This window comes from Neurospora crassa, linkage group VI (genome assembly GCF_000182925.2).
Source record: "Neurospora crassa OR74A linkage group VI, whole genome shotgun sequence".
NCBI classification, from domain to species: domain Eukaryota; kingdom Fungi; phylum Ascomycota; class Sordariomycetes; order Sordariales; family Sordariaceae; genus Neurospora; species Neurospora crassa.
The window spans coordinates 1,704,347-1,731,654 of record NC_026506.1 but is presented as its reverse complement, the minus strand read 5'-3'; the positions used below and the strand labels follow the sequence as shown (position 1 = coordinate 1,731,654).

The following is a 27,308-nucleotide window of genomic DNA, read 5'->3' as shown; positions in this document are numbered from 1 at the left end:
CCAAGAGTGTCGACGCAAACGAGTCCCCGCTTTGGCGTCGCATCATGCCGAAATGTCTCAACTCCTTCACTGCGTGTCTTGTATCATAAATGACCACAATCCTCTCTGGAAGCGAGTTATGCTTCTATGGATGGCACAGAACCCAAAGACGTTCAGTACCCATACAGAGATTGGTTCGTACTCGGACATCATGCAAGTTCAGAGACCGATTGGTTACCTCCTCCATATCACTCCATGTCATCGGTTACGTGGACTCTGGACTCTTCCATCGAAAAACCTGACCTAGCACTCTCCCTCCTCCTCCTCCTCCCCCTCTTTGGCGTCGAATAACCTGACGATTCCTCGCATTGCGTCTACTCTACAAATACGGGCAGTGGTTTGATGAGGACTTGAAACGCCGTGTATGTCGAAACAAGTCGGTCGGTTGGGATCTCAAGTGAGAGTAATCACTTGTATACATGTGGAAGGCAAGTATTGGTTTCAGCTGTTGATATGGCGCTTTTTCATGGAAAAACATATATAGGTACCTGCTGGCCAAGATAACAAGCCAACCCATCGTATGGAGAAGATCCAAGAGAGCAGACCAGATCAGAGTCACTTCTCAGCCCATTGCGTTCTGAAGGCAACTCACGAAGCATGTTGGAATCAAGATCCTGAAAGTTCATCAGATGACCATGACATTGAACAAACTACAAGTCATCCATGGAATGATCATGGATGAGAAATTTACGAGGGACTCGGACGAAACCACTGCAGATCCGCCTTCGAAAAGTTTTGGCCGGATGGATAAGGAACTCAGTCCTGGGTATCGTGAATTACTCGGAAGGCCTTCAAATGCATGGCAGATACCTACCAGCACCGACGTTGACTCCCAATACCTAGCTAGAGACAGCCACACGAGTAAGGGCTCCATCTCAAGCGATCTTGCATTGACGAGATCATCAACACCAGTGGAAGCCCGCACGTCGTCCTCCCGTACAGCGCCGCCCATTGATCTCCAAGGATGCCTAAAGTCCGGTCTGAAGATTGCGAGATTGTGTCGTTTGGGAAAAGGTTCTGCAGCTGCATAAAATAGTCAGCAACTTCGGCGTTCGAGCTGAGGTAAAGTAGAGATGGGAATCTGGATCCCCTCCCTACGCCTTCGTGTCATCGAAAACTTATGCTGACCCTGGCTTGAGGAATCACTCAGGATCTCGCTTACCGATCTTGACCATCAGCTATGCCAGGTGAACGGTTCCCCCTCTGATAGCCTGCTTCGTTCCAAATCATACGCTTGCTTCCCAGGACCAATGGATCACTGATTGAACGAAACCATTGCGATGAACTTCTCAGCACGCAAAGAGACACCGCATTGCCCCCCTTCGCCTTCCAGTCGGATCCCTCTTCTGGACGATGCCCATGCTCTCCAGGTCTTCACTTCTCGCAAACCATCCTCCCCATCTCTCCATCTCCCCATGCTCCCCAAAATTCCCAGCGACCACATCCTCCGCAGGCTTCTCAGCGAGGTCCAGCTCCTCCCCTCTTCCTCACCTCCACATCACCTTCATGTTCTCCTCCTCCGCGATAGACACCACCTCTACCTCTTTCAACCGCGCTCACCTCGCTCTCACCTGGCAGTCTCTCTGGGTTATGAAGCGCGTCAAAGATGACTATGCCGATAAACAACACGGCGTACACGAGCTCGTACAACGTTTCCAGGCACGCAATCATGTTGATGGCTTTGACGAGTTTTTTGTTTTTTCTCGAGGTCTTGACTGATGCTTTGATATTGCGTTGCGCGGTGCTGGAATGCTTTTCGTCAGAGACGGAATACGTTAGTGAAAATCCTTGAGAGCTAGGGAGAGAGGGAGTATATGTTTGAAGGCGAGTGGGAGGCGTACTTCTACCAGATATGAGCTAGTCGAAGAGTCGTGGGGTTTTGGCTGGGAGTTGAGTTCAGTTGGTTGTATTTGAAGTGGGAGGGGTTGCTTTACAGAACAGAGTCCGAGCCTAAAACGGTGGAGGGGTTGAAGAAGAGGAGGACAAAATTACGGTATTTTGGTATGAGCAAAGTGCAGCATTACCTCTACATTTACTTAATGAAGTGAGGTCGAGGTGAGTTTGTTATTTGATATTCAACGTGCCCCTCGACAGTTATCTTTTTCTTCCTTTCGTCTTTGCAAGTTTGCTTGCTTTTACTTATGACCTGTAGATATTCTCAACTCGATGGTCCAACTCTACAGCTCCTCAGCCGGTGTGCAAAGAAAAGGCCCATTTGGTGTTTCTCGATACAATACAGATTATGCCAAACGATGCCATACATTTATCGTTGACTGCCTGCCAGCACGTGGATCTTTGCCTTGGTCATTTCGTGCCAAACACTTCCGCCTTACTCACCTGGTAACTAGATATCGGAGGTGGACCAGTTTCTGTTACTGACCACATCCTCAATTCATCGCCATCTTCATTTTCAGCTTCACGGCTTCAACTAAATATCGACCGATAACATACCCCGTCAAGCCCGTCCACAACTCTGAACTTCTCATACCTTACGCATTTGCAACTCCCTTCATGGCCAGGGTATTTTCACGAACATTATAAATCGTGCTTCGACTCGAAGATCAAGGGATCCCGGGACAAAGATCTTGAAAGACTCCCTCAAAGCACGTGGCAAAGGTCAACAGGCGCCATGCCAAGACGGGACTTGCGGTTTACACAACGGCGATCGACAGGACCGGAAGAATGCGTGCTTACGAGTGTGCACTAGTAACTGTCCTTGGTCGGGTTATGGGCTTTATCGGTGTTGTGGAATTGGCACAGGGGTGTTGGACTCAAGTCTTGACCGGACTTGAGGAGATCACTAGTAAGAACTAAGTCGGATGTGAAACACGATACATTTCTTTAGTGCGAGAAGTTTCGATGTTCCATGCCGAGTTCAAGGTACCTATTTCTTATTAATCGAAATATTGAAATCGATATGTGTGAAGATACTATTTCCACATACTGGTGTTAATCTCCCGTCAGCTTGCCCGTCAACATTCTTGGCGTGCTTTATTGGGTTTTCCACCATGTCAATCCACGTTTGTCTCTGATATTCAAGAACGCCACCGAGTAAGCCGTAGCTGGGTGGAAACCTTGCACTTCACTCGGAGGCTTACACCGCAAATCATTATCGGAGATTTTTGCCAGCGTGTCAATTTTTGCCCTGTTCCCGATTGCCCATACACCGTCCACCATCGTGAGCACGGCATTGACCAATACCAATGCCTCCCGTCAAGTCCAGTCTCTCTTCTTCTTCAAAGATAAAAGCCTGACCATCCCGCTCACATAAAGAGCGAGATTCCAGCGCCTCCTGTGTTGGTCGCCTCACCAGTCACCACACTTCGACTCGTCAAAGCCATCCACCGCTCAGTCTCGTGCCCCATTTCTTTCTTTCTTTCTTTCTTTCTTTCTTTCTTTCCTGCCTTTGGTCCCCCAAGCCAACCAAATTCCTTTGAACCTCAAGTCTTGCTGCCCAATACATTCCCCTTTTGGCACTAGCGTGCTAGCGCCAGTTGGCTTTGCAGTTGCACTGACTTTCCACTGATTTTGCACTGGCTTTTCGGCATTGGCACATCGATTGAAACCAAACAACGTACCTTCTGGAGGTGGTGTCATGCCATGTGGTTTGCATATACGCTGCGCTAAGTTAGGTATCTGACCTAGCAAAACGAAGGGAACGTGTATTAGCATTGTCGGTGCACCGTGGTGTATGTCGGTTGTCGGTCAGCATTGAACAAAAAGAACCTTGAAACGGTGAAAAAGCTTGGAGTACCGGAGGGACGTGAAAGAATCCTTCTTTTTTTCTTCTTCCCATTTCTTTTCATTCTACCATCGAGGTCTGAATCGTACTTTCTAAATCCTGCAAACCTCATCCGTTATTTGAGTGTTGATACCTACCGCTACTACTGTCGTTTTCAAGGTGTGAAGTAACGAGAGGTTCCTGCCCACACGTGAGTGCTTTCCAGATTGAGATAGTCGCGTTGGCGGCTGCGATGACGTCGCTCTGGATGATGGACTCGAGCTAACCGATGAACCAGATACGAACCTCAAGCAACGACTGCATTCATACATTAACTGATTCCGTCTTCACTACTCGAGTCCAACCTCTCAAACCTCACAGCCCGCCCAATACACTACCTGCCTCTTCCAACACCTCCGCCTAAAATCAACAAACCTCAGCCACTAGCAGCCAGCCGCCATCAGCAAGTCCTTCAACAGCGACACTCTCACCCACCCACATCCTCTCACCTAGAAGTAGACACCTACCTCCTATCCACCTACCAACCCAGCCGCATCCCCAATCCTCACTCCCAAAACTCACCGATTCTTCAAAAATCCACCGAACAACCTCTCCACCAAACGACATCTGGGATCCACACACAATGAGAGTCCAGATCCCTACACCCGGCTACACCGCCTACATGAAACTCCCGGCCGTTCCAGCCAACATCCAAGCCGCCCTAGCCGGGGACGAGAACCAGCGGCTGAATCTCATCTGGATCGGACTAGTAGCGGTAGAGATCCTGATGGTTGTCAGCGTCGTGTTGCATGCCGTTATCAGGACCGTATATCCAAAGAAGAAACAGAGGTTGGGTTCGTGGTAGAGCACTGGGAAGGAATGATGGAATGGAAGCAGACAGGACGAGCGGGCCAACTTCGACTTGACGACATAAACTGGTGCTCCAGACCAAAAGAATCGTCGTCCGGCTGTTGAGGGCAGTGTATGTTGTCCGATGGAGATATTTCATGATTGATGAGTTATAATGGACTGCATGCATGGAGAATTGGTAAGCATTGAAATACAAAAATGTATGGCAGACGTTGGTTGAAATTGATGGGAAAGGGAAGGGGTGTCATGGTGTTTGCATTTAAAGGTGGGCGACAGAACTAGCACATGGCGATATAATACCACAACTCTCAATGAGCTAAATTCTCTCCTCCGTGAGTCATACCAAAAGGCAAACCTCACATTCAGTGCTCCCTGCATTGTATTTAAGCCAAGCCTAGCATCCGTTGCTTCTCATTGCCAATCATTCTGGCCCATCCAGTTAGACACAAAGGCCGGTACCCAAGACTTAGATATTCGCTCCAACCGTATAACACCTTAGAAAAGCTGGAATGATTGTGATCAAGTTGTTGATGTCAGACAGGAATGTAGTGGGCTCGATTCCGAGGGCTTCAATAGAACGGTCGTTGAAGGCGGCATCCACCAGACAATACAAGGGCTTGGGATCGGAGACATTGAAGATCCAGTTGATGAACGTGTCGGCTGTGAAGCCGTAGGGAAGCAGAGGCTGGGAGATGACGGGAGCGCTTTTAGAGGCATTGGCCTGGTCAGTTTCAAAGATACTAGTGACAGCGATGATGAATAATAGGGTGTAACATGGCAAGCAATGAGATGGGAAAGGGAGAACATACAGGCTGAAGTAATGGCGTATAGGCGCCCTCATTCTAAGCGAGAATGTTCCAAACAACGATAATATTGAAGACAGCCGCGCGCTCTAGTATCTCAACGTGACCAATGAAAAAAAAAACCGTGTTCCTGGTAAGCCGGTCACCTGTCTGAACACCATAGTTAAGGCCTAGCTGAAAGGCCTGAGACCAAGCAGCGTTGTGAGCAGCCCTGTTTCTGAAGTCATCAGTCCTTACTTGCCTGAGGAAAGCTGCCCACATGGGAGAGCTAGGGTTTCCAAACGTGTCGTTTGACTTTCCCCAGGGCAATGGCCGTACCACGCTTGATTCCCTCAAGCACACCAGCCAAGCCGTATTTGGATTGGCAAGACTTTTGTCGATAAAGTATTGCATGGGTCCTTCAATAGCCTTGAACTGGGTCTGGCTTTTGTTTTGGCCGCCGAGGAGTTTGACCTGGATGGTGACAAGGTAGATGAGCCAGTCAGACAAAGAGACATTCTAAAGGAAGTCGAAGTTGCAAGCCAGAGTGTCCTTGCAGGATGGCCACCCTAAGGTTGATGTCTTAGTGCCGGATACAGCATCGGTGGGGGCGGTGTCCATTTTGATGGTGGGAAGCTTGGACATGACTATATCGACAACGTTATGTTGACCGCTCACCGCTGGTATCTGTTGACCGTCCATCCCGGACAAACCCTCCAGCACAGTCAGTGCCATGTGGTCCTGAAAGGTTGAATCGTTAATGTGCATGGTGGCGGCTAGGGCACCAGCGATGGACGCCACTAGGGCGAGGGCAAAGGAACGTATGGCTGCCAAAATCGAGCTGAGAGTGAGGCAAGTTGCGGGAAATGAGACGCCAAACCGTGGACCATGGATGGCAGTGACTAGCCGACATTCTTCACATGGATGTATCGCACTTATAATCTTCCATGGTCAGCCATCCTGCTATGGACTTTTCATCCTCAGGTTACCGCCGGAGCTTCTGGATAACATTCCTCCTGCAGGCTGGATAAGAAATGTGTCAAGAAATGACCGTTTGGACAACCCACGCCAAATCGGCATTCTGTTTCTTTCCGTTGTTTTTTTTTCAGGATAAATTGCCGAGCTCGAAATGCGAGACGCCGCTGGCATCTACTTCTGTAAAGGGCCATCCTCCAGATGTTACGTCGATCATGTGCCAGTGCCGTAAAGCTCCATAGCTGGGTTCTCGGAAGGCTTGAATGGCAGCCTCGAGAATTATTGCCAATCGGAATGTGACAATGGGACGGCCCGGGACACTGCCGATCCCGAAGACCCTGATGGCCGAAGAAAGGGCATCGATGTGTGCCCTCAGTTGTCACTAACTCCCGAAGGAAGATTTAGATCACTCCTCCACAGTGTTTGTGATTTGAGATTGGCACAAAGTTGTATTGAGACCACTTTGTGCCAAAGTTGGTGTGAGCCAAAGCCTAGTATCGACACTTCGAGGCTTGAAGATCATAACCCTGATGATTTCTGGCTCATCGCGGAGTCTTTTTGTGGTGTAACGCAGTTCATTAGAGGTGGTCGTCGTTGGAGCACTCTTTTGGAGGAATGTTTTGGTCGCGGAAAGGTAAGAGTGTGTCGGTTTTGCTTCTCTGGCGAGGGTTGAATCTCTATCACACCTATGATTCGCGTTGAAAGACATCTGCATGAAATGCTGTGAAGGGGTACCTTGCGTCCTGGAAGCCCATTAGGTACGTGAACTGTGGTAACGCAGGAGCGTTCAATGCGCTGGGTAGTGTAATGTCCCTGGGAATGTGCAAGGCTTCAATGATGGCACGTTGCAACCCCCGAAGATATCCGCATTCTTTCGTGTTGAGACGAGCCACAAGAATGGAGGAGAAATTCCAGAACAGGAACTGGCGATCCGGCTTGCTCAGTGATGTAGATGGCCGATCCAACCATGAGGTTTGTTGTTGTTTTGATCGCTAGGTTCGAGACCTCCGCGGTATAGCACCGAGATAAGCAGGACAAAGGAAGGAGGAACTATGAAACTTTAGTGTTAGAAGCGTCTGATCACAAAAGAGGGTAAGCTTAGCTTGTGTAACTGGTGAGACTTTGTGTAGTGTTCGCGAGTCCTGCTGCGTACCCAATTGCGTCAGGCTGCGTGCCCTCGACGTGACCGCCGGTCTCATTGGAAGGTCGGCCTAGTTTGTGCGGATTGTCGAGACAGCATTTGATGAGGCTTTCTGAAGGCATAGTAGATTGTCATTGACGCCATCTTCGTTGCCGTTGCGGTTGCGGTGGTCATCGCTGTTTAGAACTCCGGGACTCGCGGCGTTGTCTAGTAGTTAGGTAAGCTTCAAAGACATGACTAATACATACCAAAATGGAACTCCCAAGTGATTTCCAGCTCTAGGTCGCTTTCGGTCAGGACATCCCCGGGAGGAGGTTCGCTCGATTGGTGAGATGTCGACGACGGGAAGTTCACGGGAGGACGAAAGTGGGGAAGTTGTGACACGGCAGCGTCATGCACGGAACCGGGCGGCAGGCGTCCCGTCTGTCTCCTCACTCGCTGCATGCCGGTGTGGAAGCTCAAAGGACGGCCGGGCAGGGCAGGTCTTGACTACCTACCTCAGCGAAAGTAGCGATGAAGGCGGGGGAGTGATGCACTAACATCACAGCAGCGGCAGGAAAGACACTTGCTGCTGCGGCCCTAACTGCATCGAGTTGACGTCGGTCCGCCCAATGACAACTGCCAACTTCAATAGGACATGGGCCCAAACCTGTCACTTTGTCACCAAGGCTATTACTAGGCAGGAGCTTTTTTCCGGAATCATCTCCATTGATGATTTCGAGATGAGAGACGGCGGGATGATTGGGAAAGTTGGAGTGCCGGACGGGACGGCATTCAAGTTGTAAGTCCGAATTTATCAGTTGCAGTTCAGTCATGACTTCTTGAGGTGAACAATGGGTGTACCTTCAGTTTCTCCAACTGTTCATCCCTCACAATTTCCACCATTTTGAACGAATTGAAGAGCACCTTGACGGCTGCTGAGTGCTCCTGCTCTGGACTCAAAATGAAAAAGTCGCATCCATCGATATCGAACGAACGGTTTCAATCGAAGCGGATGGCCCGGGGTGCCATGAGGAGGAAATGGGGCCACGACGCCCCTGGCTGACCTGTCAGGTGGAGAGATCACAACCCCCCCGCCCCTGGAAGGAGCCCCGCTCGGGACGATAGACGAAGACAAAACACGCCTGTTATGGATCGGATGGGGTGATGAAGCAATGAGGGTCGCACGTAGCTACGATCCTAGGTTTTGTCGTCGAGTTTGAATGACGGTGAGGTCGGTAGGTAGTTTCAATTTGCTCAATGAACTCCCTTGATCATCACGGGTGTCGGCCATCCTTTATGTGCTCGAGATCAGGTCGTCTGTCATCTCATTCACTCATTGACCTCATCGGCCCCGGCACTCGACATCATAAGGTTAGACGCTAATCCGCCCGGAATAGCACCGGGGTGGTTTGGGTAGTGGTACCACGGCAGTGAGCGAGGTGGGCCGACCTTGTTCGTTTTCGTCCAAGTGTCGAGCCGCCACACGACTTCCCCGGATTGCTTGGCGATACCCTAACCCGCCCTTTGATTGGAGGTTCCATTGGGGGGTTTTGGAGAAGAGCCGTTGGAGGTGTAAGTGGTCATTCAGGAAGTGGAAGGACCCCGGTACCTCCGGGTCCTAGCAGGTCACCCTATGCCATCATGTCATGATAATGTATTCATCACACGATCGTCCAAAAGCGGCCGTCTCCAGACTTCGTACTCGCTCTTGCTCTGCACCACCACCTGCACCACCCGCGACCAGGTGATCTTCTACCTACCCCGCTGGGCGAGGCAGGAACGAAATGCAGCGGAGACACCAGCGAGCCAATCTCGACTCGCCCAGCTCCTCTTGCTTGAGCGTGCAAAACCCCCTCTCTCTCATGACGCAGACCGACCTACGGACCGATCGGTACATCCAGTCCTATCACTTATACGACCTCCACAAGTGTAACCACCACTCATATCCCACCCGTGACGGCTACCCTGAAATGTACTCGCAGCTTGCTTGCCTGTCCTCTGCCCTTTTGTAACCACTGAAACCAGCTCGCCTTCCGCAACTGCCTGGAGAGGGAAGGACAGTCCTTGGATCATCTCCCGCATCATTGGAACTTCCCCTCCCGTTGTCGTGCTCCGTCGTGTTCCCGCCCCCCTTTATCTACCTTGTAGCTCCCGTCTCGATTCAAATACTTTTCATTCTCCTCTTCTCTTCTCCTTGTCCAACAGACATCACTCTCCAATCTGTATCCATCTTTGCGAGATCCAATCCTACACTGTTAATCATCCATCCATCCTCATCACCATTCAGCTGTTATATCGTTATACAGCTGTCGCACTGCCTGAATACCACTAGTCATCTGTAGCCAGATCCAATCAAACCATCCACCACCATGTCGGGCGAACCACTCACCAAGGTCGACTCCGCCGTCCAAGGTCTCGAAGCCACATCACCTCCAAAGGAGAGCCACATCCACAAGCACCGACGAGCAAGCTCGAGTGCCAATGGGGTCATGAACATCAACGACCTGGAGGCTCAGGGCACTGACCTCCAGATTGCCAAGGAGACGCAGATGTTGGGGTGGTAAGTCCTGCCAAGCACTCGGTCCCAGGGGCTATGCCGTGACCTGACACCTCGATACACTCGAGATACATGGCTCACACTTGTTTGTCCAATGACAGGAAGGTCAACACCTCGCCTACGTCGATAGACGACAAGGACTACCTTAAGGTGATGCTCACAACACCGCCAGTCAAGAAGATTGACCTCTACTTCAAGACGGGGCTGCACGTAACAGCACGGAATCTCAAGGGGGTAACCATCAGGGACGCCATGGATGCCATCCACAAGTCGTTCAAGAAGAGGGTAAGACTTTCTTGACCACCACCACCACCTGTTGATCCGTGTGTTAGCAAGGGAGATTCCTTTGACTGACTCTTGATGTGCTTCATAGCCGGATGATGAGCTACCCGAACCATACCTCAAGGGCTTTGAGTGGGACAAGGAGGAGTCATGGACATCGCTCTTGGTACACTTGTCGACGAACGCTGGCCCCAAACCCGCGGGCGGCTCCTCCAAGAAGAAGAAGAAGGCTGCCGCCGCCGAGGAAGAGGCTGCCTAAGCCCTTCACAGTCTGGTCCAGACCAACATGGTCTGCACTGGCTATCCCTGTCTTTGGGTTCATCGGTGATGATGACAATGACAGGATCGTAATATGTATCATATAATTATCCCTAATGGCAGACTGGGGTTGATCCTCCATGTCGTCAGCGTCTATTTCTTTCGGTGCCCTTCTGGTGTAAGGAAACAGCTGGCTGGGTCAACAAGAGCAGCGGACACAGGGCAACAAGTAGTGTCGGACATGCTTTTGACAATGCACATTACTTTCAGCCATGTTAAATCAACTGCCTTTGTGTCATCGTGATCAGTAACCTGAATGCCATTGTGCCTTGCATTACTGTCCATCACTTTCAAGTCTTCCACCTATGACGTTAACGTACAATATCCCCCAGATCTCGCGCCAACAGTACCCGAATCTCATGGTTGAGACGTGCCCCCTGACCAACATTCAGATCTTTTTTGCGGGGTGATCAAAGTGGATGAAATATGGCGACTCATGGATGGGTCATCCGTTCCACAACAGTGGTTTTGTACCGAGGGATCGGGTGGTAGAAGAACAGAGACGATGTTCGAAAAAAGGGTGTACCTTGTGGGCTCCGAAACCCAGAATTTAGAATGCATGGTTGCCGAAGGTCTCCGGCGATCAGGTACATGCTTTCTGACTGCCGCAAGACCTACTTAGTCAACTGACAGAGTGCGTTTCTGAACCTTTAGATTCTGGCTTTTGGCCCAAACTTTCTGCCTGATGAGCGGGAGCCTGTTATTCCCTTCAGTTAAGCCTCATGTTGTCTCCCATGGAGCGTTCGACGATCCGGGGGTTACTTAACCCGCCCCTCCAGGCCCTCGAAATTCGGCTTGCTGAGGTAGATGAAACGTGCATGTTGTCGTTTTATCATTCCTAGATATGAGTTGAGTGTGTCGTAGGCTCCGCCGCAAAGTGGAAGTTCTTCCTTCACATTTGTCGTCAGAAGAGAAAACAAGGAAAAAGGAGTCTCCAACGTGGAGCAAACCGAGGAAAGACCCGACTTGAGCTAGCCAAAATCGATTCTGGGGAAGCGGGGTCGTTGTAGAGTTTAGTGCAAGACGGGATGTTATGGAGCTCGGGAAACCAGTGGGGACGTGAATTTTGTGGAGAAAGGTCTTTCCCCCCGGTTTACGATCCCCACCCGGACGGCGCAATTAGTGACCGCATATCTTCGGCTACTGGCGGTCTTGCATCGCGGTCTTGGACGGGCGGAATTTGAGAACTTGGAGAACGATTGCATCGAGGCACAAGCACGACACCAAATAATGACGAAGAATGAAAGAAGCAATGTGACCTCGGCAACAGACAAGATGGATGGGTTATCTGGGCTTCGTTTGCCTTTCGGAGAGATAACTTGTCTCTCGAGCCCTCCGTCTTTTGCCCTGCCCTTGGCTTAATTTTCCACCTCCGGATAGATCGCAGTTTCAACTCACAAGAACATTCCAGTTTCTCGAGCCATCGATACCTACACTAGAGGGACACTCAAGCTGGATTAGAAGCAACCGTGAAAATGCCGTTCACCAACTTTGACTTCAAGGAAAGGTATCGCTACCAGAATGGCTTCGATTCCTACCTAGAGTAAGTCTCGTATTCTCTTCCACTTTTAAATCTTACCTCTGCTTACCCAAACTTCCAGGTCCGAAGCCGTCTCCGGCGCTCTCCCCATCGGCCACAACTCGCCCCAGAAGCCCCCTCTCGGCCTTTACGCCGAGAAGCTTTCCGGAACCGCCTTCACAGCTCCCCGCCACGAGAACAAACAATCATGGCTCTACCGCATCCTGCCCTCATGCTCGCACCCGCCCTTCGTCCAGGCCACTCCACGTAATGGTCAGGAGCCCGTACTTGAGCGATCGCCAGCCAGACTGCACTACATTCCCAACCAACTCCGCTGGGACCCCTTCGATCATGAATCCGACACCGACTTCGTCTCCGGCCTGCGTCTCGTCGCCGGCGCCGGCGATCCCACCCTCAAGCAAGGTCTGGGCATGTACATCTACGCTGCCGGCAAGTCCATGTCCGCCCAATCAGCCTTCTACTCAGCCGACGGCGACCTTCTCATCGTAGCCCAAGATGGCGTGCTCGACATCCGCACCGAGTTCGGCTGGCTACTGGTCAGGCCCATGGAAATCGCCGTCATCCCGCGCGGCGTGCGCTACCAAGTCTTTCTTCCCTCCGGTCCCGTCCGCGGTTACGCACTCGAGCTTTACCAAGGGCACTTCCAGCTCCCCGAGCTCGGCCCCATCGGCAGCAACGGCCTCGCCAACGTGCGTGACTTCCAAGCTCCCGTTGCCTGCTTCAGCGAAGACCACGGATCGATCGCGCTCGACGGGCCCAACAGCTACACCATCACAGCCAAGTTCAACAATACCCTTTTTGAGACCAAGCAGCCGCACACCCCCTTTGATGTCGTGGCGTGGCACGGTAACTACTATCCCTACAAATACGATCTCGGTAGATTCAACACCATCGGCTCCATCAGCTTTGACCATCCGGATCCATCCATCTTCACCGTCCTCTCCGCCCCTTCAGACCACGCGGGAACCGCCATTGCCGACTTTGTCATCTTTCCTCCTCGCTGGCTGGTCGGGGAAGACACGTTCCGCCCACCTTGGTACCACCGCAACACGATGAGCGAGTTCATGGGACTGATCACGGGAGCATATGATGCCAAGAAGGGAGGAAAGGGCGGTTTCGTCCCGGGGGGCGCGAGTTTGCATAATGTCATGAGCGGACATGGCCCCGATGCGGCGAGTTATGAAGGGGCGAGGAACGCTGACCTGAAACCGCAAAAGGTCGGAGAGGGGAGTTGTGCGTTTATGTTTGAGAGCTGTTTGATGGTGGGTGTGACGGATTGGGGACTCGAGACTTGTCATAAGGTGCAGGAGGATTATAATGAGCATAGTTGGGGTGGGGTTAAGGTGCATTGGAAGGGCATGCCGGAGGGCGAGAAGGGACAGGGGCATTTGTTGTAAAGAGAGCAGGAAGGGGAAATGGAGGGAGAAGGGGAACCAACTGATTTGATGGGTACTTTGGCTAGGTGTGAACATGAAAATGGGACATGGGTGCCCGGGCTGTTGTGGAAGAAGGAGGATACCGATGAGCAGAGGGAGACACCGCTTGAAAGGGAGTGGGAAGACTATACCAAAAGGGAGTGGGAAGACTATACCAAACGCAGTTGTTAGGTGAACACTTTATCATGATGCCATCGCATTGAGAATACAACATGTTTGCCGTCTTCGGATCCTGCATTACCTTGGGGTTATGGAGCCGCGGTTGAGCGTTTGGATTTTGCTCACTTGGCGCCATTGGGAGTTGGCAGCGAAAAAAGTGCAGGGTAAGTGACGATTTTCGCAATCAAGCTAGAGATTGGGTACAAGCAGTTTCGGACAACCAAAGATTGCGCGGTGGGTCTCGAGCAGCTGCTTCTCACGCCTGCATGTAAGTGAATAACAACCAGCAACCGGCGTTTTGGAAAACCCTTCCGAAAAGATATCAATTATACATTAGGTATGTAGAATAGCAGTTAACTTCGCGGCTTACCGTGATCATGACATTCAGAAACTTCCATCATATTGGTCAACCCATCTCATGCCATTTACCCAGACCCTCCCCCCACCGCCGGCCCCGGTGGCACCGCTACGCTCGTATGCAGCCTTCCCTGAAACCTCTTCCTCATCCTCTCGAACCCAACCCTGAACGCCTCCGGAAACCACCCTCTCAACTCTTTATTATCCCTCCCCTCCATCATCTCCACCAATGCCTTTGCGCACATCCAGCACAACACCATCCCATGGCCCTGAAAACTACAACTCATCCAGAACCCGTTCTCTCCCGGGACTGCTCCGACCATGGGAAATCCATCGGGCGTATACCCCATAATTCCCGTCCACTCCTTTTTGATTCTTCCATCTGGGTGATCGTCTCCCCAGTTCCCATTTCGATCACCACCACCACCACCACCAAAGTACCTTGTCAAAGTGTTCTTGAGGTAAGTGCTGATTTCCTCGTTAACAGTCGTGTCATCCGTAGTTCCGTACTCCCCCAGCCCTTCTTCCTTAGCCCTTACTAACCCACCACCAATGACCAAGTCCCCTTCGTTTCGACTTCCCTTTGGTCGTGGAATCATGTACTCGTACCCCTTATCGTAGATGAAGCTGTAGGTGGTCGGTAGACATCCTTTCTCGGATAGGTTGCTACCCGGTCTTTGCGCCGTGACCTGTCCGCGCAGGGGGACTATCACACCTTGGAAGGTAGGCGCAATGGCGGCCGTGTACCCGTTCGTGGCGAGGATGATGTCCTTAGTCCAGATGTTTCCACGAGGGGTTCGTACGGTCCAGGTGCGTTCGTCGCGGTTCTTCATCAAAGAGGTGGCGGGGTTGTTGGTTTGCAGGTTCAGGCCACGGGATAGACAGAGCTTGAGGAGACCAGTGGTGAAGGCGTAGGAGGAAATGCTCCCGGCTGGGTAGGAGACACCACCATAGAGGGTTTGTGGCTCGCCGGCTATTGTGCCGGCGTCAAGGGCGCAATGAAATTTGGACTGAACTTCGGCCGGGGAGTGGAAGGTGTACTCTCCTACAGGGTCTCCCTCGGGGAACGCGGCCTTCATAGCAGCGACGGCTTCGTGGGCGGCGGTCCATTGGGCTTGGTCGTAGATGATGTCAACGGTGTGGCAGGGGTTGGAGTCGCAAGGAATGTTGTGCTCTTTGGCAAAGGCGTGGATGGCTTGGATGTTATCGTACTCCAGACGGGCAATCTGGACCGCGGCTGGAGTGCCGAGGAGAGAGGCGTGCTCGAGAAAGGAGCGGTAGGAGGCGGCTTTGGTGTGTCCACCGTTGCGACCAGTTGCGCCAGAGCAGGCCTGGCGGGCCTCAACCATGACAATGTTTCTGGACCCCTTTTCCCCTGGGCGGACATCCTTTAGGAGGTTCCATGCTATCGCGGCGCCCGTGATGCCGCTACCAATGATAACGATGTCGACATGGCTTGGAAGGTCCTTGGTGGTGCGCTGGTCGGCAATATCGTCCGGAGGATCTTGCCAGTAACTCGGGGTTGGGTTTTCTCGAGGAAGAGTGACTCGGGTCTTGGCGCGTTCGTCCATTGTTTAATGATTTCTTTGGCAGCAAGCAACAGGTATTGGGGGATTGGAGGTTTTGAACTGTAGTCTAGACTTGGGCAGTCTTATGCTGCAAGTCATCAGTTTCGTACTACACTACTTGCTCTTCCAAGCTGAAGGGAAACTCCATCCTGTTCATGTGAGACAGCTGACGTACCGAGCTGAACACCGATCCCTGGGATGGGCCTATCAACCCCACGGAGTTCATCCCGCAGCGCTTGCTATCTCCACCGAACGATGGGGTCTTTGGGCCTTCCCGTCAACCCACACTCCTCCACCTGGTCCGCGCCTTTCCCGTCGTTGCTGGTACGAACAGGTACACTAGTCATGTCACCATCGAGATCTCTGAGGATTGCTGCCTTCGATGGAAGATCATACAAATAGTGTGGAAGCTGAAATTACCTAGGTACCTAGCTTGCCAGTCCACACTTGGAGCTTGTAGTTAGCGGTATGCGTACCCCGAATCTCATCGCGCAGAAGCCGGATTCCCTAGAGACAGACTTGAGATAGCGAAGCGTACTCATTGCAGGGTTGACCGTGTTGAGAACTGAAACGGCGAACCTTTGAGCGAGATCAGGAAACGACTGATCATTTTGATGTCAAAGAAAACGACCTGATGGTTCGGAGTCGGGACGGGGCGACCGGCATGTGATGGGAGCCCAGGCACCAGGGCAGATACGAAGGGACCTGAATAGAGGTAGGTATGAAAAGAGGAAAAGGAGGAATGGAAGGCCAGACCCCTCCGACTGGGAATGGCCTGACGGGCATCGAGCTCCAGCGCTTGTTCGGTGAAAGTCCCACTGAAATTCACAGCTCCAGGGGTGTCCAATCCACCCACAGAGCTGCCTGCCCTGGTCCCAGTAGTCCACCACGCTGTCGGGAAGGTGCCTCGGATTCACAGCGGGAATAGACTTTCCCAATCCATAAATCCTCTTTCCAAACACTGACTACCTCTACCTTACGTTATATGTACATCTACTATGGTACGCAATTCCATTTCTCCACCTCCTCCAATTCACTTCACCCACCTTCCTCTTCTGGTCGTCGATCGCTTTGGCCGTTATCTGTCTCACCACATTCAAGTCCATTGGGATCACCTCGTCTCCATTCTGACCAACATCCCATCTGCATGTTCCCAGAACCACCACCATGGCCATCATAACATCATCTTTGTCCAAGCTTTTTAAGATCCAATCCGATATTTCTTTAGACTTGCTCCTTGGTGTACACACGTTGCAGCGACCAAGAATCTCCTTCCAATCGGAAATCATGAGCGAAGCCGCCGGCTTGCCTTGCTCTTCAAACCAGGTCCATTACTCTGCCTTCCTCTCAGAAAAAAAAACCGAAAAAAAGAGAAGCATTTCAAAACACGTGAAAGAAGGCAAGTGTCTGTCACTTTTTGCTGATGTGCCAATCCATTTCCCCGGGGTCCAAGGCATCGTCCTCCGGCCCAATTAGCCGGTGTAACCTCTCGAAACTCAAAAGCTACGTCGGGATACCTTCCGATGTCGTAGCCAGCTTCAGTCAAGCTCATAATGCTACACTGTACACTACACAGTACCTGCAGTCGCTTAGTTGTCCCTGGCTCCTGACCCCGAGGTGTGGTCTGGAGCGGACTCTAGTGAAAATTGCCCAATCAAGAAGCCATGCAACTACAGGGTAGTCACCAAATTTGGCATTGCGATATTCTGTCCACTCGCTCGCTTTCCCCAACTTATGTAGTATTTTGCATCCCAAAAAGCATCGTACCATGCTTGAGCCGACGATGTGCGAGTCTCCACGCATCGTTACCTAGGTTGGGGTTCAAGGTTGGCTCTACATGGATGATTCAACATACTTAAGTCAGACGGGTTCCCTCTCGTTCGTTGACGCCAACGACCCCTTCCTCCTCCTCGTTCAACCACCAAGCTTTCACCACACTTGCCGCAATCATGGACTCCAGGAAGGGGGATTCAAGTTCTTCAGCACATCTCTCCTCTGGCTCCGCTCCGGCAGCTTCACAATACATCACGCCAAGCTCAACACCAGAACACGACTTTTGGACAGCCGCTGGACTGGGGAGCTCCAAAGCACAGACCGGACCCTCATTCCCGAAACATTCGTCTGAAACTACTCCCCAAGACTTTGGAAATGGCGATTCTCTATTTGAGTTTGACGAACCGGATGGGCCAGATTATTCGAGCTCCATTGCCGACTCGATTCGTGGCCATGTGTATGAGTGTGGCTTGAGATATCATGCATACCATGCGGGTAAATACGCCTACCCCAACGATGAGACGGAGCAATCTCGTGAGGAAATCAAGCATACCATGTCAGTTATGCTCTGTGACGGTCGATACTTCTTTGCTCCCGTTGAGGAGGCATTGGAAAAGGGTGGACAGGTCCTTGACTTGGGCACTGGTACCGGAATATGGCCCACGCAATGTAAGTATTTTTGGTGGTTTACTCGAGCACTCAAAATCTGGTTGCTAATACCAAACCGACAGTGGCTGAAAGCTATCCGGACGCAGTCATCACGGGAGTTGACCTATCACCCATCCAGCCCAGCTTTGTTCCGGAAAACGTGCGCTTCTACGTCGACGACTTTGAAGACGAGTGGGTGGACCCGGTAAACAAGTACGATTACATCCATCTGCGCTTTGCACTACACACCCTCAAGGATAGGAACTCGCTTATGCAACGTGTAATGCGGTAAGTCTCGCTCATTCTCCCATCTCTCGATTTCGTGCAACTGGCGGTTATCTGACCAAATCAACCTTAGACACCTCAAGCCAGGCGGCTACTTTGAAATCCAAGAGATCGATGTCAGTAATCCAAGTTGCGACGATCACACCCTCACACCAGATACTCCATATGCCGCCCGCGACGCGCTCAAGCTCCTCGGAGCCGGCCTCCAAGCCATGGGCGCCGACATAAGCGCCATCCAAAAGACTTCTCAGGAGATGCGCGAGGCCGGCTTTGAGAATGTTACCGAGATCACGAAGAAATTGCCCCTCGGGCTCTGGCCGGCGGATCAGAAACTCCGACTTTGCGGTCTGTTCTGGCGGACGTCGATCATGGATGGCATGACGGGACTGTGCAGCAGGCCGTTTCAGGCTGCAGGGCTGACGCCGACGGAGATCGAGTCGTTCCTGGTCGAAGTGAGGAAGGCTGTGATGGATGGGAGTATTCATACGTACTTTCCTTTTATCACTGTGTATGGGAGGAAACCATTGGGCGGTTAGATGTTGGGATGTCGCTCGGGGTAGTTCGGCACAGATACGCAATGCACGAGATGGGTGATGATACTCCACAAATGAAGATTTTGCTCTAATTCAGGATACACGTAAAGACTTAATACTGATAGTGCCTACTATTCACCTTGTAATCTGTCCACTTCTTGACCTACGAGCAAGTTACCGACCGCTTTATGAGTGTGCAACTTTGTGCCCCCATATCATCCCAACTATCATCATCACAGTGACAAAACATCTCGATCACAGAGTCAACAGCCTCACAAGACTGAAAACAAGCCCGTTCTTCTTCAACTCTAGACTGATAATCCCAACAATCTCCAAACTAAATGTATAGCTCAATTCCTACCCGCCCAGTGACCTCTTGTCTTCGACCTAGACCGCGGCAACGACCAAGAAATAAAAAATACGAAGAGAAATGAAGAGAACCCAGCAAAAAAATGAAGATTACGCGGTACAGGACTCGAACCTGTGACCTCTAGCCTATCGTTCGTGACCCCCCCTTGCGCCACTCCCATACTACACTTGTAGCGAGTATATAGGGCCTCCGGTACGATCACTTGTGAACGGGCTAACGCTCTACCGACTGAGCCAACCGCGCAGTTGGTCTTGTTGTTGTTGTTGTATGATGTGCCCAAAGACCTAATACATATACCGTGATTCAAGGAGTTGGGGAGGAGGAAGAGGAAGAGGAGGAGGAGGAGGAGGAGGGCCAGTAGACAGAGGTGGAGAGGGTTAGGGGTGGGCGGGCGCTGGCGTGGGTCTGGGAGCCGGTGCTCGTGCTGGTGATGATTAAGGATGAAGGCTTGGCGAGTTGTTGTTTGGCTGGGGCGGTGATGGTGAGCTGGTGGTGAAAGCCTCACTGTATTGGGCTGGGAGGTGAAGCTCGTGGGCTGATGGGAGAGGCATGGTCGGCCGGGAAGCTTGGTGGTTTCTTGCCGTTGGTTTGAGTGAGGCTGCTGATGGTGCCTGGCCGTGACTTCCTTGCCTGTATTGATGCCATGGTGTTGGCTGCTTCGTCGTCTCCCATCGTTCCTCCCCGTCGGTTGGCGCCTTCCGTCTTCGCGGGCCCCACGATGTTGGTGCCTTCCCGACCGGAGGTTTCTCTCCCTCCCGTCTCCCGCGATTTCCCAGAATGAGGTACTATAGTTCAATCTCGCACTGCAACTTCGAGGGTTACTTCTTTGAATTTGGTGTTTAGCTTCGCAACGCCTCGCTGTCTTCAACACACCGACATCGAGTCAAACAATGGCCATTGTCGCGACTTGCGATCAACGATACCAACCTCCACAAAGCAAATGCCCGTTTTAACTTTAAATTTCTTATTTCACTGATCATCGTTTGTAAGTGTACCTGAAATTTCTGCCATCCTTCATCGCATTCACGTCTTTCATCGCTTGCATGGCTTGCACCAGGTCTCTCCCTTCACATTAGCCTCCGTCGCGACTTCCCACACGATTAACGAACAGAGCAGTTTCAGCAATCACATTCACTCCTGCACTATTCTTACCTAATGCTCCACATTTTGCTCTGACGATTCAAGCGGATCAGTTTGTTTCCTTCTGTACTCCTTTCAGTTCCGTCATCCTGTCTTCTGAGGCATACGCGGTACTCTTTAACCCGGACAAAAACTAGGCTACAAGTACCCTCGTGAAGTGCACAAAAGTACATGGGAATGACAAGTCTTTCCCGGGTGATAATGAAGCATACTTGGCTACTTTGACTATCCGATATGGTCATCCAGCAAATGGTGATGCGTCGTTGCACAGGACATGGTGTTGCGCGGGGCGCCAGTCCAAAGTGGGGACAGAAATTTGACAAGATCGTTGCACTTGCCGGAGACACTCAAGAAGAAGTACCTTAAAACTCGACTTTGCTTTCGAAGAATTCTCACCAGTCTTTTTGAGTGAGAGTCGGAAATTCCTTAACTGTTTGTTTGATATTGAAAATATGTTTGTGACGTACATGGGGTGAGTATTCTCGGAGTAATGATTTGGATCTTCCCATTTCTTGTACAAACCTGATCGACCCATGTTCTTGGCGCAATTCTCGCGCGAAACCGCTGATAGGGCACAATCTGCTTGGTGCTTTCCACAGGTGAAGTCTACCTCGACTGCGCAACCAACACGTCAAATTTCATCCAGAATCGATGATTGAACATCCGAATCTTCAGCTTTTCAAATCGAGCATGGGTTTCCAGGTGGTTGGGGAAGCACATCAGTTGAACAATTGGCGAAAGTGCGACCCATTGGCTGGGATCGCGGATGCTGTCAGCTGCATCCTTTGGCTTGGCGCAGCACTAGCTGTTGCATGGGGATGGTTGAGGATTTTGGGTCACACAATGTTCAGCTCACTCAAATTTGAAATGTCAACACCGGCCCATCTTCGATATTTGACATCTGCGCGACCCTCGGTGCGTTCAACGGTCTTCACACCTCGAGGGAAGGGCTCGCTGCAGCACAATGCCATTGTTCTGCATGCTGCCGCACCAACATGTCGCAACCTCCACCAGCTCCAGGTCCTCGCGATGAAGATGCACCGACATGGTCCTTGCCTCCCCGCCGCAGTCACACCTTTCCAGAGCAGCCGCATCAACAACAACAACAACAACAACAACAAACCTTCGATGATTCATCCCAGCCAGCACGGGCGCCATCATGGCCCCGGGAAGCACCTCAGCCAGCATACCCCCCATCGTCTGGATACAACTCTTACATGATGCCCTATTCAGTCCCGTACTATCCCATTCATCAGCCTCCAGTCGCTTATCCTCCACCATCTGTCCCTACCGGAGCAACGCGCGCAGCCCATCAAGTCCATTTCGAGCCGTATACCGAGTACATCCAGCCAGGCCAGCAGAGACCACCCGTACCTTTAGTTGCTCCCTATGACACTTGGGCAACAACACCAGGCGGCTATTACGGACCGGGAGAATCCCTCTCTCGGCCCATCCATCAGCCCGTGAGAAGAAACATCAGACGCTCAGCATCACCGACACCTGCGTCTTCTCCAACTAGACCCAAAAACAAGCGTCGACACAAGACCGTCAAGTTCGAGCAGGACAGCGATGACGACATCCTCCATCATGTTGAGGAGTACTCCCCACCGCAACAGTCACATGGTCCTTCTACAGAGGCCTTGTCTCCCGGCGCAAGAGATGACGACTCGGATGGGGATCGAAGCGACGAGTTACGATCCAACTCTACCATGGAGAGTACCTACAGGTCTACGCGAGGAGCCTCTACTGTCAGAAGCTACGGGTCTTCAAGATTCAGGGCTACGCCAGCTCTAGTAACCGAAGAGTCTGGGTCGTCTGCCTACTCCTTTGCTGCATCATTTCGGGCAGCAAGGACGGCATCGGTTGGAGGTTCAGCAGACGGGGAGCAGAGCGAGGACCCGGATGCGATGCCGAGCCAACCATCGCCAAAAGACGATCAGTGTTCCGAAGTCGACCACATTCTTGCCTCGTCCTATACCGGCAAAGGATACACAGCTGCCGAAGGCCACCACTCAGCAGATTTGCTGATAGCCGCAAACCCAGCCCAGCTACGGCACCTTCAGCCACTGTATCGTTGGATGTAAGGTATCTGCTCCCTAGCATCTAGCGAAGTGGGCTAACCATTGCTGATAGGCATCTTACCCGACCATCAATGTCCCTGGAAGACCTTTCTGTAAGCACTCCTTGGATGAGAAGTCACGCAACTTTCGGCTAACAGACGAATCAGACCCAGATCGCGCACCTCTCCGTCCTGACGGGCATCGAAAGGAAGGCTATCAATGATGTCCTTTTCCGTCTCAAACAGTCTTCCGTCAAGTTTATTCAGACTTCAACAGGAAAGCCAGTACAGCACATGGAACCGGGCTGTCTCGACTATGTCTTACCTCACGACAGTGGCGTCGGGGGGCAAAGTCGAACTACCAGAAGTGTAACCTGGATTTGTCTTCCATACTTCAGCCTCGAGCCATACTCTGGCCTTCTCTCCGGCGCCGGAAACTCATCAGCGTTTCCGATCCAGACCTTGCTACAGGCACAATTTTCTCGGACTGCCAAAGAACGCGACATGCAACAAGCAGTGCGACAAGTTGCTCAGGCCGGCCCAGGCCTCTGTTTTCATATTTCGCAGCTCTGGTGCATCATCATAAATAACTGTACGTATCGGGTATGGTGCTGCCTAAACGGCTCTTATTGATAGACGCTCTCTAGCATTTGTGATCACGTACGGCAGAATGTCCAAAGATGCTCTCTGTAGCAACTCGATTGCGAAGTCGGTCAAGCCCCTGAGTAATCTCTCCGAGGAGCAATCCCAGCAAAAGTTCTGGGTCCGGTTCGGGGGTAATGTGATGTGGACTTTGCCGGTAAAGGATTGCCAAACATGGTTTGTGAGTGTGGCGATTGTACAAAACAAACCCTGCTTTCTTTCCTGGTCGCTGACTATTGGACTTGATTTTAGGACTTCATTTCCCATTTCTGGGAGTTCTGGCATCTGCCTCTGAGCTTCTACCGCAACAAGCGTGTGATCTGCCCGGAGGATTGGCCCAAGATCTGGACATCGGCAAGTCAAAAACACTCACACACGATCTCATTTGATCTCGAGCTTGGGTGCGTACCTCTACTTACTCGCTATTATTACCGACGAAAGTAGAACTGCTACTAACTGAGCAATCACAGGCCGACGCCTAAGCTTCCGACACCAGGGCGACTCGTGCCAATCCAGCCCCAAGCCAAGCAGACCGAAGGGACCACAACTGAAGAGCCCAAAGATAGCGAGGGGACCAACGCCAAGCAAGAAACCCAGGATGAGAAGGCAAGGAAAGCGAAACACGCACGGCCTCCTACAAAGACAACAACGTCCGGGTCTCCAAAAATCTCGCAGCCACCCCCGAGTTCCTCTTTTGCACTTTTCACATGCCTCGACGACGTTTCGATGGCCCAAAACAATACGATTGACGAAGCCAAACTCGAAGAGCGCCTCCACGAGATAGAAACGATCCTGTTGCACGAGACAAGCGTCAGCGACCAACGGGCATATAAACGCTGCCCAAGCGCCAGCCGACTCTCAATTTATCATATGCTTAAACAGGAGGAGCTAGAGATCGTTCGCCCTGAAAGGAGAATACGCTCATCCAACCCGCAGGACTACGAAATACGAGCCGACATATTCAACTTGGCCGACATGATTTTCAAATTCTTTTTTCCCGGCACAACTGAAACCCCAATGGCGGCCAAGTATTGGGGTGCCGTGAAAGGCCAAGTTAAGGTGTGTTTCAAGCTGAAATGGCGCCTGCCATTTTAGAAGCAATATACTGACGGTAATCGTAGCAGCACGATGACGAGGGCGTGGCCGACGATCGATACCAGCTACGAGCTGTGCTCAAAGAGCTTGCCGTCATGATACTCTACTTTACGGAAACGTTCATGCATGCGCAACATTCGGATCGTGTTCAAATCCATGTGCCTGACCAACTAATTGATGGCTGGCTCCATCTTCTTCTGGGCCTTTCTTACATGTCAACGGATCCGGAGAGAGCATCCACCTTCCTGGATCTCCATGCAAAACCTCTTATCAGCCAAGGACTCAACGCCATTGTCAAAGACATGGCAAAGAAGCCTCTGCTGGAGAATTCCGTCGTTCTTCCTCAAGAGCTAGTCTCTTTAATAAGCATGAAGCTTCTCACAGACGTTACCCCTGGTCTGCCGAATATCAGCCAGACATATTCGGCGTATTTGAGTGCCATTGTAAGTGCCAGAAGCAGAACATTCGGTGGTGTACTGGCTTGCAGTAGTGGCTAACTCAGACCACTTCAATACCCAGGAATCGGACATCACCGGCAAGCAGTCTGACCGATCACACGAACAGCGCCTCGACCTTCTTGACCAAGAACTATTGGTAGTACAGAAGACTGTCAGGTCGCAACGCGACATCTTCGAGCGTTTGGAACGATACAGCCAACAGTCTGCCTATAAAATGCCAGCAGCGGCCCGTTCGCGGGCGGCGCCCATACAAGGCCCATCACATCCGGTATACTACTCTGGAGCACCGAGAGGGGCTCAGTCAGTCCCACATATGCATAGGCAGTACAATCATTACGAACAACCACAAGTGAGGTCGGCGCACGGCTATGGGCAACAAGGACAAGGACAGTACTACGACCCTCCACCTTTCTACGACGAAGAGGTTACCGGCTCGATGGCAGTGGAATCGAAGCAGCTCTCTGCACGAGATCCAGGTGGCTTCCGTCAACTATTCCTCAACGAGTGTATCCTGCAACTTGACCAGCGCGAGCGGGAGTTTGAGGAGTACGAGCTTCACTCCAAACAGCTGAGGGTTATGGTATGGTTTCTTTCCTTGTCGCTTATAAGTGGTGTACTCGGCCCAAGCACTGACAAGCTTTCTTCCAGAATCGCAACAAAGTAGACATCAAGAAGGACCGCCAAGAACGTCTCATATATGCCTTCACGGTAGTCACCATCATCTTCCTGCCTCTCTCGGCCGTCTCAAGCATCTTCGGCATGAACACCAGTGACATCCGCGACATGGAAGTAGGGCAGTGGGCTTACTGGGCCGTTGCCATTCCTGTCACTGCCGCCGTTCTCTTCCTCGGCTTCCTTTTCACCGGCGATCTTGGAGCAGTCTTCCGTTGGGTATCTAGGATTAGTGGAAGTGGCATGTCGTCTTTGCCAGGATCCGGCTTCCAGGGCAAGCTTCCTTCGCTGAGGCCTAGTACAGAGAAGTGGTGGATTGATAAGCCAGGTCAGATGGCCTTGGGGGGCGGTCCAGAAGAAAAAGATTATGGAGAACCGGAGATAGAGTATGTGATGCCGAGAAGGTCTGAGAATCTGAGGCGAAGGTCACATACTTTCTACGAGAATGGGGATTATTCAGGTGCCTACACAAGGTATGGAAGGGGAGAGGTGACTGGGCCAGGCCAACGGGGAGAGAAATGGGGCTTGCCGTATTGAATAGGGTGGAGTGATTATCGAGGGAGTTGTAAACTATAACCACTTCAGCGGGCGTTGGTAGAGATACGCTTTGTTGCACTTTCGGTCTTGGGCGGACCTTTGGCTTGGGATCTGTTGCAGTGGATGGCGCATAGGCACCGTGTCGAAGAGGGTTAGTTGGTTGAGGGTAAGGTTCAAAAGTCGGACAAGTTGTAGCGGTTTAGGGAGGTCTGTCTCATCAGTCACATCGCATCTCATACTGCGTCTTGCACGCATCAAAAAGCTGGAGTTTCGGGCCCCCGAAAGAGCGGTCAATTCACCCAGTCCCTCCAGTCCCCATGCACTTTTGCCAACCACCTAAAGCCCCAAGCCACCCCCCGATATGTCTTCGAATCCTCCACTTCTTACATTTACCCATTCTCCCCATTCCCCATACATGTACTAGTCCTCCCCTTCCTACATATACCAACTCTCTATCCTGCTGTCCCCACGCCCCTTTGCACCCGCCATCCCCATCCCCTTCCCTTCTTCCGCCCACAAACCCATATCCCAAACCCCATCCTCAGCAGCACTGGGATGATCCTCCGCTTCCATCCCTCTTCCTGGCAACCAACGACGCCGCGTGGTGCCCACTGCTTCCAGTCAACGCTCAGCGTCCCCCATCTGGGAGCTTGCGGAAGTACTCCGCCGGAATGGTGGCGAAGCGAGGGTCACGGCCCAGGGAATCCCGCACCGGCGAGTTGGGCGGCGGCCGGAGGCCTGACCGCGGCAGGGGCGCGAGGGAAGCCCGGCGAGCAAAACGACCAGGCGAGCCAGGCGGCGACAGGGCAGGCGGCAACGGGGCAGGCGGCGGCGGCGGAGACTGGACAGGCGACGAGGCAGGCGATGGGGGAGGGGTAGGCGCGGCGGCCAGACCAATCGGTAGAAGAAGAGGGGCCAGGACCGGAGCCGGGATTGGGACCGTTGGGACCCGCAAAGACCAGGGCGCGAGGACGGCGAGACGCAGACCCGCCTCCCAGGGCACAGCTTGCTAGGCTGGGCGCCTGGTGGAGGGGGCCGCGGGAGCACCAGGAGCGGGAGCGGCAGCGACGGCGGCGGCGGCGTTGGCCGTGGTGGTGGCGATGGTGGTGGTGAGGGGCTGAACCCTCTGGGCGATGATGCCCCAAATTTGAGCGGCCAGGCGCCCCAGACGAATGGCTCCCCCAAGGGCGAGCCGGAGGAACTCTCTGGCGGTGACGGCGAAGGCGTCGACCATGGTGATGGCCGCGAGGTTGGGGCCGGCGGAGGAGGAGAAGAGGCTGGCGATGCTGGTAAATGCTGGGATGATAAAGGTCAGCGCTTCCGATCTTTCTTTATCGAGTGTCTGGGGGAAATCGATCAAGCTTTGTAG

General features: G+C 52.1%; 6 protein-coding genes, 1 non-coding gene and 1 pseudogene across 9 annotated transcripts; 5 read left to right on the top strand and 3 right to left on the bottom strand.

Moving 5' to 3' along the window:
- Nucleotides 1–145: 145 nt before the first annotated feature.
- Nucleotides 146–2,081, top strand: NCU12104 (hypothetical protein). Its single transcript, XM_011396747.1, has 3 exons — nt 146–467; nt 883–900; nt 1,190–2,081. The coding sequence occupies exon 3, from the start codon at nt 1,393–1,395 to the stop codon at nt 1,756–1,758; it is 366 nt and encodes a 121-aa protein (XP_011395049.1). The 5' UTR covers nt 146–467; nt 883–900; nt 1,190–1,392; the 3' UTR covers nt 1,759–2,081.
- A 2,786-nt stretch (nt 2,082–4,867) lies between these two features.
- On the bottom strand, nt 4,868–8,461 carry NCU14176. Its single transcript, XR_897978.1, has 4 exons — nt 8,372–8,461; nt 7,541–8,177; nt 5,440–7,437; nt 4,868–5,334 (listed from the first exon to the last, which is right to left on the bottom strand). It is a non-coding gene; the product is annotated as a ncrg125 (non-coding RNA).
- Nucleotides 8,462–9,376: 915 nt separating this feature from the next.
- On the top strand, nt 9,377–10,970 carry NCU05498 (hypothetical protein). The gene is made up of 3 exons (XM_955367.3): nt 9,377–10,070; nt 10,169–10,352; nt 10,441–10,970. The coding sequence occupies exons 1-3, from the start codon at nt 9,880–9,882 to the stop codon at nt 10,606–10,608; spliced, it is 543 nt and encodes a 180-aa protein (XP_960460.1). The 5' UTR covers nt 9,377–9,879; the 3' UTR covers nt 10,609–10,970.
- Nucleotides 10,971–11,914: 944 nt separating this feature from the next.
- On the top strand, nt 11,915–13,865 carry NCU05499 (homogentisate 1,2-dioxygenase). Its single transcript, XM_955368.2, has 2 exons — nt 11,915–12,210; nt 12,269–13,865. Exons 1-2 carry the CDS (start codon nt 12,143–12,145, stop codon nt 13,602–13,604), a joined length of 1,404 nt encoding a protein of 467 aa, XP_960461.1. The 5' UTR covers nt 11,915–12,142; the 3' UTR covers nt 13,605–13,865.
- Nucleotides 13,866–14,108: 243 nt separating this feature from the next.
- NCU05500 lies at nt 14,109–16,391 on the bottom strand. 2 transcript variants are annotated; one of them, XM_011396644.1, is made up of 2 exons: nt 15,903–16,391; nt 14,109–15,815 (listed from the first exon to the last, which is right to left on the bottom strand). In XM_011396644.1, exon 2 carries the CDS (start codon nt 15,728–15,730, stop codon nt 14,228–14,230), a length of 1,503 nt encoding a protein of 500 aa, XP_011394946.1. In that variant the 5' UTR covers nt 15,731–15,815; nt 15,903–16,391; the 3' UTR covers nt 14,109–14,227. The 2 variants fall into 2 exon arrangements, with proteins under 2 accessions (XP_011394946.1, XP_011394947.1); XM_011396645.1 differs by having other exon boundaries at nt 14,109–15,809; nt 15,903–16,094.
- Nucleotides 16,392–17,479: 1,088 nt separating this feature from the next.
- Nucleotides 17,480–19,095, top strand: NCU05501 (hypothetical protein). Its single transcript, XM_955370.2, has 3 exons — nt 17,480–18,169; nt 18,232–18,436; nt 18,507–19,095. The coding sequence occupies exons 1-3, from the start codon at nt 17,677–17,679 to the stop codon at nt 18,967–18,969; spliced, it is 1,161 nt and encodes a 386-aa protein (XP_960463.1). The 5' UTR covers nt 17,480–17,676; the 3' UTR covers nt 18,970–19,095.
- A 331-nt stretch (nt 19,096–19,426) lies between these two features.
- NCU15387 lies at nt 19,427–19,579 on the bottom strand (annotated as a pseudogene). Its single transcript has one exon. The product of its transcript is annotated as a tRNA-OTHER (tRNA).
- A 1,722-nt stretch (nt 19,580–21,301) lies between these two features.
- On the top strand, nt 21,302–27,308 carry NCU05502 (hypothetical protein; the record flags this gene model as incomplete). Its single annotated transcript, XM_955371.3, has 11 exons — nt 21,302–22,556; nt 22,610–22,649; nt 22,704–23,127; nt 23,183–23,358; nt 23,430–23,578; nt 23,648–24,236; nt 24,299–24,715; nt 24,792–25,310; nt 25,379–25,788; nt 26,364–26,839; nt 26,902–27,308. Exons 1-11 carry the CDS (start codon nt 21,472–21,474, stop codon nt 27,306–27,308), a joined length of 4,692 nt encoding a protein of 1,563 aa, XP_960464.3. The 5' UTR covers nt 21,302–21,471.

Excerpts from the sequence above, each read along its gene's own strand:
- NCU12104 (XM_011396747.1), top strand. The coding sequence starts at position 1,393 with ATGCCCATGCTCTCCAGGTCTTCACTTCTCGCAAACCATCCTCCCCAT.
- NCU05501 (XM_955370.2), top strand. The coding sequence starts at position 17,677 with ATGGACTCCAGGAAGGGGGATTCAAGTTCTTCAGCACATCTCTCCTCT. Across the intron at positions 18,170-18,231 it reads CGGAATATGGCCCACGCAAT|TGGCTGAAAGCTATCCGGAC; the intron begins GTAAGTATTTTT and ends CCAAACCGACAG. Across the intron at positions 18,437-18,506 it reads CTTATGCAACGTGTAATGCG|ACACCTCAAGCCAGGCGGCT; the intron begins GTAAGTCTCGCT and ends AATCAACCTTAG.
- NCU05500 (XM_011396644.1), bottom strand. The coding sequence starts at position 15,730 with ATGGACGAACGCGCCAAGACCCGAGTCACTCTTCCTCGAGAAAACCCA.
- NCU05498 (XM_955367.3), top strand. The coding sequence starts at position 9,880 with ATGTCGGGCGAACCACTCACCAAGGTCGACTCCGCCGTCCAAGGTCTC. Across the intron at positions 10,071-10,168 it reads GAGACGCAGATGTTGGGGTG|GAAGGTCAACACCTCGCCTA; the intron begins GTAAGTCCTGCC and ends GTCCAATGACAG. Across the intron at positions 10,353-10,440 it reads ACAAGTCGTTCAAGAAGAGG|CCGGATGATGAGCTACCCGA; the intron begins GTAAGACTTTCT and ends TGTGCTTCATAG.
- NCU05499 (XM_955368.2), top strand. The coding sequence starts at position 12,143 with ATGCCGTTCACCAACTTTGACTTCAAGGAAAGGTATCGCTACCAGAAT. Across the intron at positions 12,211-12,268 it reads GGCTTCGATTCCTACCTAGA|GTCCGAAGCCGTCTCCGGCG; the intron begins GTAAGTCTCGTA and ends CCAAACTTCCAG.